Raw genomic sequence first — 15,924 nt, 5'->3', positions numbered from 1 at the left:
CAAAATGGCGCCGAAGGCCCTTTGCCCTTACTATGTCACAGGGGCTACCGCTGGCATTGGTCGACCGCAGTGACATAGTAAGGGCAAAGGGCCGTCGGCGCCATTTTGATTGCTGGCAGCCGACAGCCCAAGTCCAGGAGATCGCTCCCGGATCGCTCATTGACCCCCGCTGGACCACCAGGGACTTTTGGCAGGTCTTGGGGGGGCCAGGAGGGTGGGGGTTGTTAATTAATTTAAAGTGTTGGGATGGTTTTTGTTTTGTTTTTTTTGGGGGGGGGGTGTTTCTCACAGAATTAGAAAGACAAACGTTTTTCTGATCTGGGGAATGGACCGAAATAGCCCTCCCCAGACCCGAAAACAACTTGGGAAGAAAAAAAAATGTTATGCACTCCCCTAATTTGCTCCATAAGATGCACAGACGCCCAGGGACAGAGCCGGTTTAGCACCATTTTTTAAATTTTTTAAATTTTCCCCCTCTGAATCCTAGGTGCGTCTTATGGTCAGGTTCGTCTTATGGAGCGAAAAATATGGTGTGTGTATGTGTGTGTGTATATATGTATGTATGTATATGTATGTGTGTATATGTATATGTATATATATATATCCTCACATATAGGTGACATCACAGGATGGAGCCCTGTACGGAAAACCTTTCTGTCAAGTTTCTACAAAGCTTTGACTGACACTGGCACACTGAGTGCACTGAGCATGCTCAGCCTGCAATTATCCCTGTGAACCACAGGTGTCTCCCTCAGTCTTCTTTTTTCCGCTCTGCAGTAAGCATAGCGGTTAGGAGCTCTGTGAGAAATTCTAACAGTTTTTCCTTATGGAAACACTTAAACTTTTACTTTACAAACACTTTTTCCTGCACAGGTCTCCCTTCGTGTTCGTTTATTCGACGCTCGGTGAGTACTATGCCCTGTTTTTTCGGTCGGTTCCTGTCACCTCCCTGGCCTGCCAACTGACTGCAGCCTTCCCTCTCCCTATGTTTTCAGTTAGTCACACATAGCCTGCGAGTGTCCTTCTGTGACACTCTGCCTGGTTATTAGCGCTAGTGGGACAGGGACTTCCACGGTTTCCATTGCTGCCAGGGCCCCTGTCAATTTCAGGTCCTTTGATTTCCTCTGTACCCTCGCGCAGTCGATGCCCCCATCGCTACCGTCGGTACCCCCTTTAGACCGTCCTGGATTCTTCTATGCCATCTGTGCCCCTCCCCGCATGGTACACTGATGCCATCGGTCCCTGCATCGTTTCTATCAGTGCCATCCATATTTTTCATCCATGGCACTGATTTTTCCTTGGGTTTCATCGGTGCCATCATTGCCCGGATGGATGCCATCGATGCACACATTTTTCTTGTTGGTGCCATCCATGCCCGGGTCGATGCCACCGTCGCCCAGGGCACTTCCATCGATGCCATCCTTTATCAATGTCATTGATGCCTAGGACATTTCCATCGATACCATTGTCCATGGCATCAATGCCCAGGTCAATGGCATCCATGCCAGGGTCGATTCCATCAGTGCCCATGTCGATGCCATTGGTACCCATGTCGATCCAATCGATGCTGTCGGTGGCCATGCCACCGATGCCGTCAGCGCCCACCTCCATACATCGATGCCCACGTCGTTTCCATCTGTTTCTTCGACGTTCCTATCGACTCCGTCGATACCGGTATCATTTTTCCCGATGCCAACGATGTTTTTTCGATTATTCGGTGCCACATCGTTTCCATAGATACCTACGCTGATGCCGTCAGTGCTTCCATCACGGTCATCGACTTTTTTTCATATATATTTTTGACGATACCCTCGAGGCCGCTTCAGCCACCATCGACACCGTCAATACCGACATAGCACCTCCACGTAATGCCCTCGCCTAAACACAGTGCTCCATGCTTTGGGTTCTTATTAAAGCCCCGTATTAGCCTACAACATTACATAGTGCCAAGAGCAGTGTAGGCCTGCTGACGGTCCGTCATCAGTCGCCATCCAAGACAGCGAGGGCATCCATCTCAGCGCTGGGGAAAGACTGGGCCGAGCACCATGGCACACATCGTCACCGTCCACCACCATGGCACACATCGTCACCGTCCAGCACATCGGTGCTATCCTTCTTGGTGCTGGAGAACGCCCGGGCCGAGCAACATCACTTCTGCCATTGCCACTGTTCCGCACAGTACTGGCAGTCCTTGGTGCTCCAGAAACACTGGAACGAGTTCCGAAGAATTCTGCACTGGCGTCACGAGACATCGAGCTGTTAATTGGCTCCCCTGTTCCCGAGGCGTGCCCCACCGACATCGGTGTGGGATTGTGGCCCTCCACAAAATTACTGTGGTAGCGCCAGCCATGCTCATCCTGCTGCTCTATACCTGCGCCACCATACCAGGCATCAGAGTTGAGACGGGCGTCTACATCCGACAGGCTACCCCTTGATGACTCCTGAAATCCACGGAGCCAGCAATCTTCACCGGCTCGTCCTTCTGCGATCCATGTACCCGCTTCTGCGGCATTCCCATTGAGATGTGTTCTCTAATTCGGGCCACATGGTTCGAAAAGTTCTAGGTCATGTACCTTTCAAGAACCGTATTAGTGTCACATATCGCTATGTCAGCCACAATACCAAGAGAACCTCTCTATCATTTCTTTGGGATTGCATCAGGACATCCTCCCATTTTCAGCATCAGGACTCTGTACTGATTAATACTCTGGCTTCTGGTTCCTAATTCAGAACCAAAGTTCCAGATGCATTCGCTGATCTGCTAAACACGAGATCCAGCAAATACTACCTCAAGTGCAAGTCCGTCTCGATGTCTCCTTGTACAGCACACAGAAATGCAGGTAAGACTTTACCGCTCACGCTCCCGTGGGAGGTTACATGATATCCAGATTACATCAGCCCCTCCAGTTGGACCGGATATCAGAGCGGCCACCCCACTTTGTACCAAGGTTCCCGGTACACTCCCCCAGACGCTACAAAGCGCAGGGGGGGAAGGGGGGTTGGGGAGTTTTAATTACACTATTCTTTCTTTCAACAGAAAGTAGTTACTCTCCGCCCATCCTGGACCTCAGAAATACCAACTTTCTTCAGAAGGTACAGGTAAAATGGTATCTCTCGTCACCATGCTTCCATATCGCAGTAAGTGCATTACCTCTAATCTTTCTATGTGCTTCATGGTGAGGCAACAATATTACAATCCCAAGCTCTGCCAGTTGCACCAGCTTCGGCAACTGGGGTATTTCATTGAATCACTATCGGTGACTGTTGTTTCTCTACTGAGTGCAACACCATTCACGCTTTCCTTGCATAGACAGCCGCATAACCACAGTTAGTCCACGCAAGGAGTTCTAACTTCTTCATGACTCACTATAAATTTACTATAAATGTACTATCTGGGATTACTGTCACTGCCATAAATCCCTTATACAACACCTCTGGACACCACAGTTACAATGACCTTCCTGTCAAGCAACTGCGCAGACATTCTAATAAATTCCTACATGTCCCTGCGCGCATATTCCATAACCTCAGCCCCTCAATTTTTCATTGTCGGGCTATGGGGTTTTTTCACTATGCACTTTCCTCATAGATCCAAAACTGCTATGGGTTAGATTCAATGAAATTCCATTATCAGTGGGTCTAAGCTGTTCAACCGCTTTCGTCCCTCATCTATATTGCAGATCTAGAACCAAAATCCGAGTCTGATCCTGCTCATGCTCGCATTTACTCAGGGTTGTAAGTTTGACCTAAAATCTTCTCAACCCAATATGCGTCTATTCCGCTCCAGGCACAGTTTCACATAAACTTCCTGGAACTTGTAGCCATGAGTTATACCCTTATGCCTTCCAATACTGCCTCTGCAACAAATCTTTGTGCATACAGACAGACAGCATAGGGACAATGTGCTTTCCAACACTCAAGCACGCACAACATCTTAACTGCTCTGCAAGGAAGCTGCGCAGCTCTACCCTTGGCCCTTGCTCACTCTACGCATCCTCTGGCCACTTATCTAAGAGATTTACTAAACGCACTAACAGAGCTTCTTCATATAGGTTCCATCCTTTCGAATGGTCTCGGACTACATGTGTGGCGAGAAAAATCTTCTGGTGCTGAGGTCAACCAAACTTGCCCTCTGTGTCCGAATCAAACCATACGGTGCACAGATTCTACTCCCTACACATGTTTCCAATGCGTTCCCATAGACGCCTTTCTTCCATCAAGGGCCTCTTAAATGTGTTTCTTCTGCTGCCTCTCATAGCCAGCACTCTTCTAATGCTGAACTGGGACGTAGTTCACTGTTCCTCAGACCCACGTCCTGGCCGAGATCAGTATGCTTCCCATACTTCTCAATCTATCACACCAGTAACCAATTCGCCTTCTCACCAGTCAGTCACAAATCGTAGACTCACTGATGTTCTCAAGTACGGTAGCGTCACAAAAACCTTCCATACATAAATCCTACCATTCAAAATGGCATGATTTACCACAGGATGCATACAAAAGGGTATTATCCTTTTTCTTTTTTCTACACCACTCTTTTCTCTTGCTCCCTCAGATTCCGCTCCCCAGACATCCTCCACATAGGTACACCTCTGTTCCAATTGGTGTATCGTTTGGGAGTGGGGATACCCGATTAACGGTAAACCCCTTCTTAGTCAGCTTACCATGGATTATCCACTGATCAAGCCGCCTCTATTTTCACTAGTCACGGAATGGACCCTATATTTCGTGCTTATAAGTCTCATACGTTCTCCGTTCGAGCCTTTCCATTCCTCTCATTTCACTGTATGACATGGGAAATTCTTTCCCTCAAATGTCATTTTGGCCAACAGGGTCAGTGAGTTACACACCTTGTTTACATACTCATTAGACCCTGCGTTCCTCCGTGACCGAGTGGTTTTACATATTCAACTTCATATCCTTCTTATTTATTTATTTATTTATTTATTTATTTTTGGTTTTTATATACCGGAAGTTCCTGTATACAATACATATCACTCCGGTTCACATTTAACAGAAAGAACTATCGCCGGGGAGGCGGTTTACATGGAACATATCGAATATAATGAATGGATAATAGTCAAAAAATCTATTATGAAACAACTAAGATCAACTTAGAAAACAACTTGAAAACAACTTGAAACATATAACTGAAGCAATATGAACATTACAATAATGCTGTGAGACAAGGCTGGAAGTTTGTTTTTCTTGCTTTTAGCTCTCTGGGAAAGCTTGATGGAAAAGCCAAGTCTTGAGTTTCACTTTGAAAGTAGACATTCTTAAGGTAGACATTGCATCTCACCTTACTCAGAATATACTCTCTCTCTCTCTCTCCCCAAAGCGAGAGGGTTTTTCCACTCCTTGGACAGTAATAGTGTACTTGCATTCTATCTAGATCGCACTACACTCCATAGGAATTCCACCTAACTCTTTCCTTCTGTGGCAAGAGTAAACCTGCGAGTTCCACTGGGCAAACAGACCTATTCCTCCTAATTGGCGGTCTGTATCTCCTTTTCCTACCAACAAGCAGGCATTTCACTACAATGTGTGTAACCACACTCTGTTGCGTCCGTCCCAGCCTCAATAGCTTCCCCTCGGCCGCTGTTGCTTGTACATATTTATCAGGCTGCAACCTGCAGCTCTCTCCATACCTTCGCAGCCCATTATTTCTTAGATACGACTAGCTGGCATGCTCCATGTTTGGCCAGTCCATGTACTCTTATTCTTTTCGATTTAACTACCCAACATCCTTCCACCAACCCGTTACGGGTTTCAGGATGCCCTCTGTTCCAAATTCCATCCCCGTCATTGCGCCCTTTGCGCGTCTTGGGTGCATTTGGTGCACTCTCGGGCATCCTCAGCTCGGTACTCACCCATATGTGAGGACTACCATCCTGCTTGTCCTGTGAGAAAGCAAGTGTTGCTTACCTGTAACAGGTGTTCTCACAGGACAGCAGGATGTTAGTCCTCACGAATCCCACCTGCCACCCCGTGGAGTTGGATATGTATACGTTTTTACTTTTATTTTAGTTTCGCTTGCGCTTTTAGCTATAAGACGAGACTGAGGGAGACACCTGTGGTTCACAGAGATAATTGTAGGCTGAGCATGCTCAGTGCACTCAGTGTGCCAGTGTCAGTCAAAGCTTTGTAGAAACTTTGACAGAAAAGTTTTCCGTACAGGGCTCCATCCTGTGATGTCACCCATATGTGAGGACTAACGTCCTGCTCTCCTGTGAGAACACCTGTTACAGGTAAGCAACACTTGCTTTATGCTACTGGATGATGACACATGACATTTCCTACTGCTGTAACTGTTTCACGTATGCTGGTCCATGCATAGACCTAGCAGCAGGCTACTAGGATGCAAACAGTCACTAGATTAGCATCAGTACTGGAAATCATGGGGTCTGGTGCCATCATGACCGTTCCCTGTATTGAGGAAAAAGGATGAGAAGAATGGGATTGAATGAGCCTGAGTAATGTGGAAGAATTCTTGTCTCTTGGCTAGTCATTTACAATAGGGTTTGCCTGCTTAAAGGAATAAAGATAAAGGTACTTATTCAATAAAGATTTTTTTTTCCATAGGTGCAGGGAAAAAAGTCAGTTTTGAATAAGGCCTGAAGTCCCTTATCTATTAAACATCTTATACATAAGGAGATGCTTTAAAACATAATTTAAAAAAACAGCTAGCTTTGTTATTTAGTGTTGGAATTGATTAGACATGGAGTCCGAGTCCATCCATGCTGAGCACAGAGAACTACTGAGAGCTTTCTTATGCTAATGTCTTAAGTTCGCAATGCCGTTTCTGTCCATGGCAAGCAGTGGAGGAATCTGCCTACCCCAGCACATCACTCAGCATGTTTCATGTGCTACTTGGCAACCCTCCATTTTTTTGTTTTTTTGTTAAACCACCCTGCCGCTTATAAAGGATTCTTGTTACAGTTCTATTTTCTTCTTTCTTTCACTCTTCCATTAAAACTGAAGCCGGGGGGGGAGGGGTGTGTGTTAACATTATCAGGTGATGGAAAACTTAAACTGTTCAACGTTTTAGCCCCTGCTTTTTTTGCATTTTATATTTTGCTGGTGCTTATTACTTTTCGTATATCTGAGTTTCCAGCAAAAATATTGAAAGAGCTCACCATATCTCTTTCCTGTTTTTTGACCCAGCAATTTCCCCCTGCTCCTTTTGGGCCTTCAGCTCAGTTGAAACCAGAGCTGGGATCCTGGCACCATGAGCTTTTATTTGCAACTATCCAGGGAAGCACTTTTCATGATTATGAAGTTGGAGAGAGGAAGTCACAGAGGGAACATGAGAGAGAACAGATTGACCCACCCAGTCTGCCTGGTTTTACCCAGTTATACTGCTTTAGCTAAGCATTCACCCCAATTGTCCAAGCCTGACTGCCTGCAGGATCACTATTCTTAGGCGAGTCAGTTTTTGTTGACCTCTCTCTTTGGTTCTCTACAATTGTATGCAGATGAGAACCCTAGTTCTTGTATTTTTATTTTTTTATTTTTTATTATTATTTCTTCATAATTTTTCAAGATAGGTACAATAAAAAAATAAATTGACTTTTAGGAAAAATACAGCTATGTATAGTTGGAACAATTTAAAAGTAAAGCATAAACAATAAGTTTTTTCTTCAGTATATAAGCTGCTAGTTAGTCCACAATAGGGGGAGTATTACCAGTGAAAAAATATTAATGATATATCCTGAAAAACAATTTAAGAGCTCCAGAACCTTCATGAACTAGCCAAATTTGGAGAGACCTAATTAGCAAGAAAAGAATCCAGTTGAAAAGGAACATAGGAAATAATTATGTTGTCTTTATACTTTACAGAACATTTACATGGGAATTTTAACAAAAGTTCCTCCAATAATACTCACTCTCTGTTTATAGCTTAAAACCTTTCACCTCTGAGTTTCTTTCAAAACATCAAGAAAAATAGAAATATATGTTGACCAAGAAAGGAACTGTCCCTAAGACAAAAAAAGTTTCAAGATCCAGTCTTTATCTTTTTCACAGGCATAAGTAAGTAACTAAGAGTAGATCTTTTCAAACCTTCAGAGCTAGAATGCTCCAAGACATGAGAGAGGTCTAAATCAGAAGGTGGTTCATTTAACTGAGGTGTGGAGATGGTAGCATATGTAGCTATGGGTATGTAAGGGTATGTAAAACAATTTAACAATTGATGGAATAAGCTCTTTAGAAACTTTTAAGAAATCAAGATAGAATTTTCTCAACATCTCCATAGGGGACATTTAGGAAAGTTGAAGAACCTAAGATTAAACCTTTGTATATAGTTGCCCATATTCTCTAACTTACAATGTAAAATTTGATTACAGAATTCTCATCTTACTTTAAGGATAAAGAATCACATTTCTCTTGAATGTCTCTTAATTTTACCAAACCTCAAAAAGCACCAATTTGTTTTGGGGAATTTTTGAATCAACAATCAAACCAAACATTTAATGCCCCATCAAAATCTTTTCTCTCAATTATACTGAATAATCTCTTCCATGCTCAAAAAACACGAGTCATTGCTTAATTGAAAAATCTTCACTGGAGGCTACAGAGTAAAATCTAACTCTTGTAGCCTACCTGGTTTAATCGAAACGAAAAATTTTTTAAGGAGTAGAGGAAGGGTTTCATATATATGAGTTTTAAACCACAAAATGGTATACTCGGTTTGCGTGTATAATCATAAACCAAACCTCCTCCACCCTATATTTTTTTCGATTCCATGCATCATAGGTGAAACTGCATATATTTTTTGTTCTTTTTTTTCTTTTTTTGTTTAGTTTTATATTATATCAACAAACTTTTTAAAGCATGCTTTAAATGTCCCGACTTATCTGATAACGCTGAAAAGCCCGACGTAGCCACGTTTCTGGTCCATAACAGGACCTTTCCTCAGGGGATATTCTCCTGTTTTCAATCAGTCGGTGTACTTAATTTTACCATCCATTTCAACAAACGTTTGAGAATGTTCTTCAACCCTTGTAAAAGGCGCCCCAACGTCCCCAATATGGCATCAATTTTAGTGGAAACTCTTTTTTTCTCCGAAAATAACTCTCACAGTCCATAAAGAGTCCCATGTAACAACTGCAGGCTTAGAAAATGTAGCACCAGCTACCCCACCCTCCATAACTATTCCAGCAGAAACAGATATAATTAATCCTGCTGATTTGGTGGGGGGGGGGGGCCCCCACACTGCCTGGAAGGGAAGAGGGAGACCAAATACATACACCCTCAACTCCAACCCCAGCCTTCATATAGGAAGAGGAGATAGCCCCGGATGGGCCTTCCTCACTCCAGGCTAAGTGAGATCACAGTTTCACTGGGAATGGGAGCAACAGTCCCAAGTTCCTCTTGACCTCAATCTACCTGGCTTGCATGAAAGGCGTCCAACGTTGTCTGGGTTAAAGAGGCAGGAACTTCTGATGTAGATGGGAACACTCGAATGATGCCTTTGCACGTTTTCCCCATTCCAAGGCTGGTTTCCAAAAGTAACTGCTCGCTGAAAAATTTGGCAATAAGGGGTGTGCCCTTTGGCACGGCGGTGCACCACAGTCATGGTCTTGTATGCACCCGGCACCCTTCAGCTGGCATAGGGAGGGCAGGAACACCCTCGGGAACCTCTGTTTAGCATTGCCGATGTCCAAGCAGGCAGCAATTCCCAACCAGGCGCCACAGTCGCTGGCCTTTTATGCTCCTGGCAGCCCTCGGATGACTTAAGGAAGATGGGAAAACCTTTGGGGAACCTCCAGTCAGTGTTGCTGATGTCCAGGCAACACTCCCCTCCCCACCCCCCCAGTTCCCATATTTTAACCACTACTCAGGCTTAGTACTTCTCCCATTCCCCATATCTTATACCCAGCCTTTCAGACCTATTTTAACCACTGCCACGATGCTAGTTTTACACCACCTCTGCTCCGACGGAGCGCACTGTTAATCGGCATTTGGACGCGTGTTTTGGACGCGCTAAGGGGTAAAGCTAGCGCATCCAAAACGCGCGTCCAAATGCCGGCTAACAGAGCGCACTGTACTGTATTGGCCTGAATGTAACATGGAGATGCTTTAACAGTAATGTAGTAGATGAGGGCAGATAAACGTGCGTCCAACCCCCCCGAACCTAATAGCGTCCCTAACATGCAAATGCATGTTGATGGCCCTATTAGGTAATCCCACGCGATACAGTAAGTAAAATGTGCAGCCAAGTCGCACATTTTACTTTAAGAAATTAGCGCCTACCCAAAGGTAGGCGCTAATTTCTCCGGGCACTGGGAAAGTGCATAGAAAAGCAGTAAAAACTGCTTTTCTGTGCACCCTCCGATTTAATATCATGGCGATATTAAGTCAGAGGTCCCGAAAGTTTAAAAAAGTAAAAAAAAAAATGTGAAATAAGCCCGCGGCTCGTGGGTTGAAAACCGGACGCTCAATTTTGCTGGCGTCCAGTTTCTGAACCCGTGCCTATCAGCGGGCTTGAGAACCAACGTTGGCAAAATTGAGCGTCTGCTATCAAACCCGCTGACAGCCGCCGCTCCTGTCAAAAAAAGATGTCCCTAGCGCCTCTTTTTACCGCTGGGCCTAATTTTAATAAATTAAAATACTGAATCGTGCACACAGGAGAGTGGCCTGTGCGCGAGCTGGGAGAGCGGGCGCTCGCCCGCTCTCCCGCGTTTTTACTGTATCGGCCCGATTGTAATAAAACTAAGTCAAAATTAATGTTTTAATGGAAAGCAATTATAATTTCATGGTTACTAGTACCTTAAACTATGCATTGGATTACAGCAAGGGTGGGCAGCTCCTGTCCTAGAGTGCCACGAATGGCTCTTGTTTTTTAAGATATCCGCAATGAACATGCATATAATAGATTTGTATACACTGCCTCCATTGTATGTAAATATCTCATGAAATCCAAAGGAGCTGTACATGGGGGGGATGTACATGGAAAGGGAAAGAGGCCTGAGAGTGATAGTGTCAAATGATCTGAAAGCGGCAAAGCAATGTAATAAGCTGGTGGCTAAGGCCAGAAGAATGCAGGGCAGCATTGAGAAACGACACAACCAGCAGGAAAAAGGAGATGATATTGCCCCTGTACAGTCATCTGGAGTTCAGTGTTCAGTTCTGGAGACCATGTATTTATAAGGACAGAGACAGGATTGAGTCTTTCCAAAGAAAAGCAACCAGAATGGTGTGGGGCCTGCATCAAAAGCCATATGAGGTAAGACTGAATATTAGGGATGTGCATTCGTCCTGGTTCAGGGAGCCTGAAACCTGAAGGAATTTTTCCAAATTTCGGGAAAAATTTGTTTTCAGGTTAAGGCCCGAACCTCGGGAAATACGAAATTTCCTGTGGCGAGCCAAAATATGTATACCCTGGAAGAGAGAAGAGACGGGGGGGGGGGGGGGAATATGACGCAGACATTCAAATACTTGAAGGGTATAAATGTTGCATGGGAATCGAGCTTTTTCCAATGGAAGGAAAACTGTAGAACTAGGGTCATAATATGAAGCTCCAAAGGGGTAGACTCAGAAACAATGTTAAATATTTCTTCATGGAAAGGATGGTGGATACATGGAATGGCCTCCCAATTAGAGGTAGTTAAGAGGAGAACTGTAATGGAATTCAAAAGAGCCTGGGATAAAGACAGAGGATCCCTAGTGCCTAAAGGATGGAAGTGAAGATGAGGGGAAACTTGTATGGAACAGCAGTTAGTGCCTTTGACAGAATAAAAATAAATAAGTTAAAAGAATAAATAAAGCTTGCTGGGCAGACTGGATGGGTTACTTGGGTCTTTTTCTGCTGTCATTTACTGTTACTGTGAATATTCATTGTAGATTTCCTGAAAACCAGGCCTGTTTATGGCATTCTAGGACCGACTTTGCCTACCCCTGGATTGCAGCTGTTCGGCTTCAGAAGTCAATGTAAAGATAAGTCCTTTTTGGATTGCTTTGTGCCTCTACATGACTTCCTGAACCTGGTCCAGCAGCTGGTGCTGAGAGGAAATCACACCTATATGTCGGTTTTCTAGGACTGTTGAGACTGCGTTCTTGGTTATAGGGCACCAATGGTACAGTGGCGTGTAACTTTAAAAAAAAAATGTGCCACTGAAATGATTCATATACCACTTTGCATACTTCAGATTTTCTGTTTCATTTGTTGGCCATACTCACTGGGTAGAATTAAAAAAATTGCGCGATCGCATACTTTTGTTTGCACACCAGGCGCAAACAAAAGTACGCTAGATTTTATAAGATACGCGCGTAGCTTATAAAATCCGGGGTCGGCGTGCGCAAGGGGGTGCACATTTGTGCAACCAGCGCGCCGAGCCCAGTGCACGCTGCCTGTTCCCTCCGAGGCCGCTCCGATTTCGAAGCGGCCTCGGAGGGAACTTTCCTTCGCCCTCCCTTCCCCTACCTAACCCACCCACCGCTTACCTTTATTCCACGATTTACGCCTGCGAAAAGCAGACGTAAATCTGCACGCGTCGGCCGGCTGCCCTGCTCCGTGTTCCGGTCCCGGGGGCTGGTCCGGAGGCCGTGTCGCCGCCCCCGAAACGCCGCATCATGCCGCATCACGCCCCCGAAATGCTGTGTCATTCGGCCACGCCCCCGACACGCCCCTCCTGCCCCTTAAAAAAAAAAACCCCGGGACTTATGCGCGTCCCGGTGCTCTGTGCTCGCCGGCGGCCTATGCAAAATAGGCGCGCCGGCGCGCATAAATCCGCTCGGATTTACGCGCGCAGGGCATTTAAAATCCGCCCCATTGTTAACACTTTTTTTTCCATCCTTCTTAGAACCATAAGCTTTTTTTTTTTTTTAATCTCGCCTTTACAATGAAATTACTCCAAGAATCTAAGCTGAAACATGGGCTACCTCCTGAGAAATTGTTATAAAGCGATAGCAAGGAAAGAGAAATTCTCCAGTTGTTTGTGCTGGTTGGTACAGTGCACTGATATAAATCTGCTGGTACGATACTCACTAGGCAACTGTGTGTGCGTGTATACATATATATATATATATATATATATACACAATTTGTTTCTGGCGTACTAAAACAAACTAGGGCTTATTAACTCCTCTTTGAATCTTGGAGAATATATCTTCCTCTCACCCCATCAGCGTTTAAATAATAAAAAATATTGGTGGTCTATATAATTGCAGACTAAAAGATTGTTAGACTACATCATATTCACTATAGCCAAAACATTTATGTGCAAATGCAAAACAGAAACACCCAGCTCTGAATTTGTAGAGCAGGCATTCTGCCAAGACAGAAATCTGGGCTGCTGGCATGAATTTTCATTAGGGATTTTACTGACCTAGAAAATCACTGCTGTCTGTGACCAGAAGTTGAACACAAACTGCAAGGGTTTTTTTTTTTGTTTTGTTTTTTTTTTTTCCATCCATTTGAGTGTTAAAGATATTTGCTGCTCCTGTTTGTGTGCTGCCTAGGCATGCTTAAAGCCATAATAGAAACCCATCCTGACTTACAGTGGTTCTTATACAGCCTTGCCAGTTGCTTTCTGTCCTTTCTCTAGCATCCAGAATTTAGCTGGGACATGAGGGTATTATGGGATGAATGCATAATTAATACAGGCCATTAATTATGTTGTCACAGTGTGTGAAACATGAGGCCTAATAAATATTTGCATTTCCCCCCCCCCCCCCCCTCCCTCAGGCTTTATAAACCTTTCCAATTTTGGGGGAGTGGGGGTGGAGTAAAAGTTAAACATTGGAAATGGCATCTTCCTCAAGACAGCTCAGCGCTGTCTGTTTCTGTGATGGATGGCAGTTCTCCTTCATTAACCATGGAAGTTCAACTGCTGTGATGTATCCAAAATCTTGAGGCTTTCTCTGCTCTACATCTGTAAAAAACTGCACCGATAAAATCTCTTAACAAAATATCTAAAAACTGTTTATGGAGAATGTAATGTTGATTGTGATATATTGTCTTTTAGGTACATGTTAGCAAACTAAACGTGACTGAACCATGGCTCAGTTTGCACCATCTTTTGGGGGTAAGTTTTTTTGAAATACAGCATTTGCTTTCCCATCTTCAAATAATTTTAAATTGTATAGCAGCTATCTGTGGCTTGTTTAACATAAGCAGCTGTCTAGTTTCTTTTCTAACTTGTGCCTTTGTATACATTTTATACTTTATTTAACACCTTTTTTTTTTTTTTTTTTTACCACCCCCTTGATTAAGAATCATTCTGAGCAGTGTACAGAAATGAGGTCTCTATTCTTCAGGTTCAATCTTTTTTTTTTTTTTTTTTGGTAGTTGCAGATGGTCACCTGAGTAAAGTGTTTCACCATCTATTAATAACTCTTTTGTGTTAAATGATCCAGTTTTCCCTTAAAAAAAATGTGATTGCAAGGGTCTGTCTAATGGCTTCTATGTGAGAGCCAGGGCTGATTCCTGGACTTGGCTGCTACTGCTCTTAGGTCAGCTAGCACTGGGGGAGGCAGTGGCAAGTCTGAGAGGGAAGGAGCCCAGCCTCTGCGAGACACCAACATATACTGGTTAACTCTCACTTGCTTGTACCAGATTCAGAGAGGGCTCTAGTCCAGGCCTCTCTGCCATAGGGCTGTCATTGCAATAGCTGGGCTAAATAGAAACAGTGAGAGAATAAAAATGGAGAAACACCTACATATGTGCAAATCAAAATTTGCAGTACCACAGCTGTAATTAGGTCATGTTTCTGCTCTCTAAAGTAGCAGGAGGAAGCTCCAAGTCCAAGAACCAAATCTATATAACTTCACTAGGCAGAAGATTCCTTAAACTGGTTATTTTGCTAACTAAAGTGGTATTTCTTTAAAATGTAAGGAGAATCATAACCAAGAGGTAATAATGCCTTTGTACACATCATTAGTGAGACTTCACCTAGACTATTATGTCCAATTCTGGAGACCACAAATCTTAAAACATATAGGACAGGCTGGAATCTGTCCAGAGAGAGGCTACCAGGGTCCGCACCAAAAGTCATATTGAATGACACTTAAAGACCTAAATATGTATACCCTAAAGCAGCATTTCTCAAACCAGTCCTGGTGTAAAACACTAATACAGCCAGTCCAGGCTAATGCACAGTAACCAGGCTATCACCAATAAATCATTTGCAGAAGACCACCTACCAAACTGCTTAAAAAGAGCCATAGTGTAACCTACACTGAAAAACCCAACCTTTACCCAAGAGACCTAAATAACTACCGTGAAGTCTTAAACCTCCTTTTATTAAATAAGATCTTGAAAAAAGGCAGTGCTACGGCACTTTGAAGCAGCTTTTGCTAGCAACCAGTGACACAAACCTTTACTATGTAGATATCTCCCCCGCCTGGCTTCTGAAGCAGCTTTTGACACTGGCCAATGTCGCGAACCTCTACAACCTTTGTTTAAAAAACAAAACAAAACCTACACAAACCAATTTACCTTCTCTACCATAAGGGACCCTTGCTTAACCTTCCCTAATCCAAATAGAACCCTATGAGATTTATTACTGCGCTATGAAATACAAATGGGTCCCTATGAGACTTGCTTTTTAACCATTGCAGTGTTTTGTTGCCTCTGACTAGCAGTTAACCAATACATGTTGCACTAACCCTACTGCTTTAAGGCAGACTGGACCTTTGTAGAACACCATACACAACAGCCCTGGCTGTAACTCATAGCTACTTAATGTTCCTTAACTGTACTAGCTTGTGTAACCTACTGTATTATATCATATAACTCTCATTGAACTCCCTGGCTAGAAGAGTGGCATAAAGTAAATGATGATGAGTACCCCTGGCAAATCCTATCAAGATATCCACAATAAAATGCACTACTTCCATTGCCAACAAATCTATCTTGCACATATTCATTGTGGAGATCCTGAAAATAAGGCTGGTTGGAGTACTGCAGGACTAGCTTGA

At 43.9% G+C, this 15,924-nt stretch overlaps 1 protein-coding gene across 5 annotated transcripts in view; it reads left to right on the top strand.

Moving 5' to 3' along the window:
- The window catches only part of ITSN1 (intersectin 1), a 520,117-nt gene that overhangs the window by 73,232 nt on the left and 430,961 nt on the right, over positions 1–15,924 (top strand). For all 5 annotated transcript variants that reach the window (XM_029603536.1, XM_029603539.1, XM_029603538.1 and 2 more), the window contains one exon: positions 13,971–14,030. In XM_029603536.1, the coding sequence (XP_029459396.1) occupies positions 14,003–14,030 (28 nt within the window). In that variant the 5' untranslated portion in view covers positions 13,971–14,002. The remainder of the gene's footprint in view (positions 1–13,970; positions 14,031–15,924) is intronic.

The sequence above is a fragment of the Rhinatrema bivittatum genome, chromosome 5 (genome assembly GCF_901001135.1).
Source record: "Rhinatrema bivittatum chromosome 5, aRhiBiv1.1, whole genome shotgun sequence".
NCBI classification, from domain to species: Eukaryota; Metazoa; Chordata; class Amphibia; order Gymnophiona; family Rhinatrematidae; genus Rhinatrema; species Rhinatrema bivittatum.
Note: the sequence above shows the minus strand (reverse complement) of the source record. Positions and strands in the feature narration are given on the sequence as shown.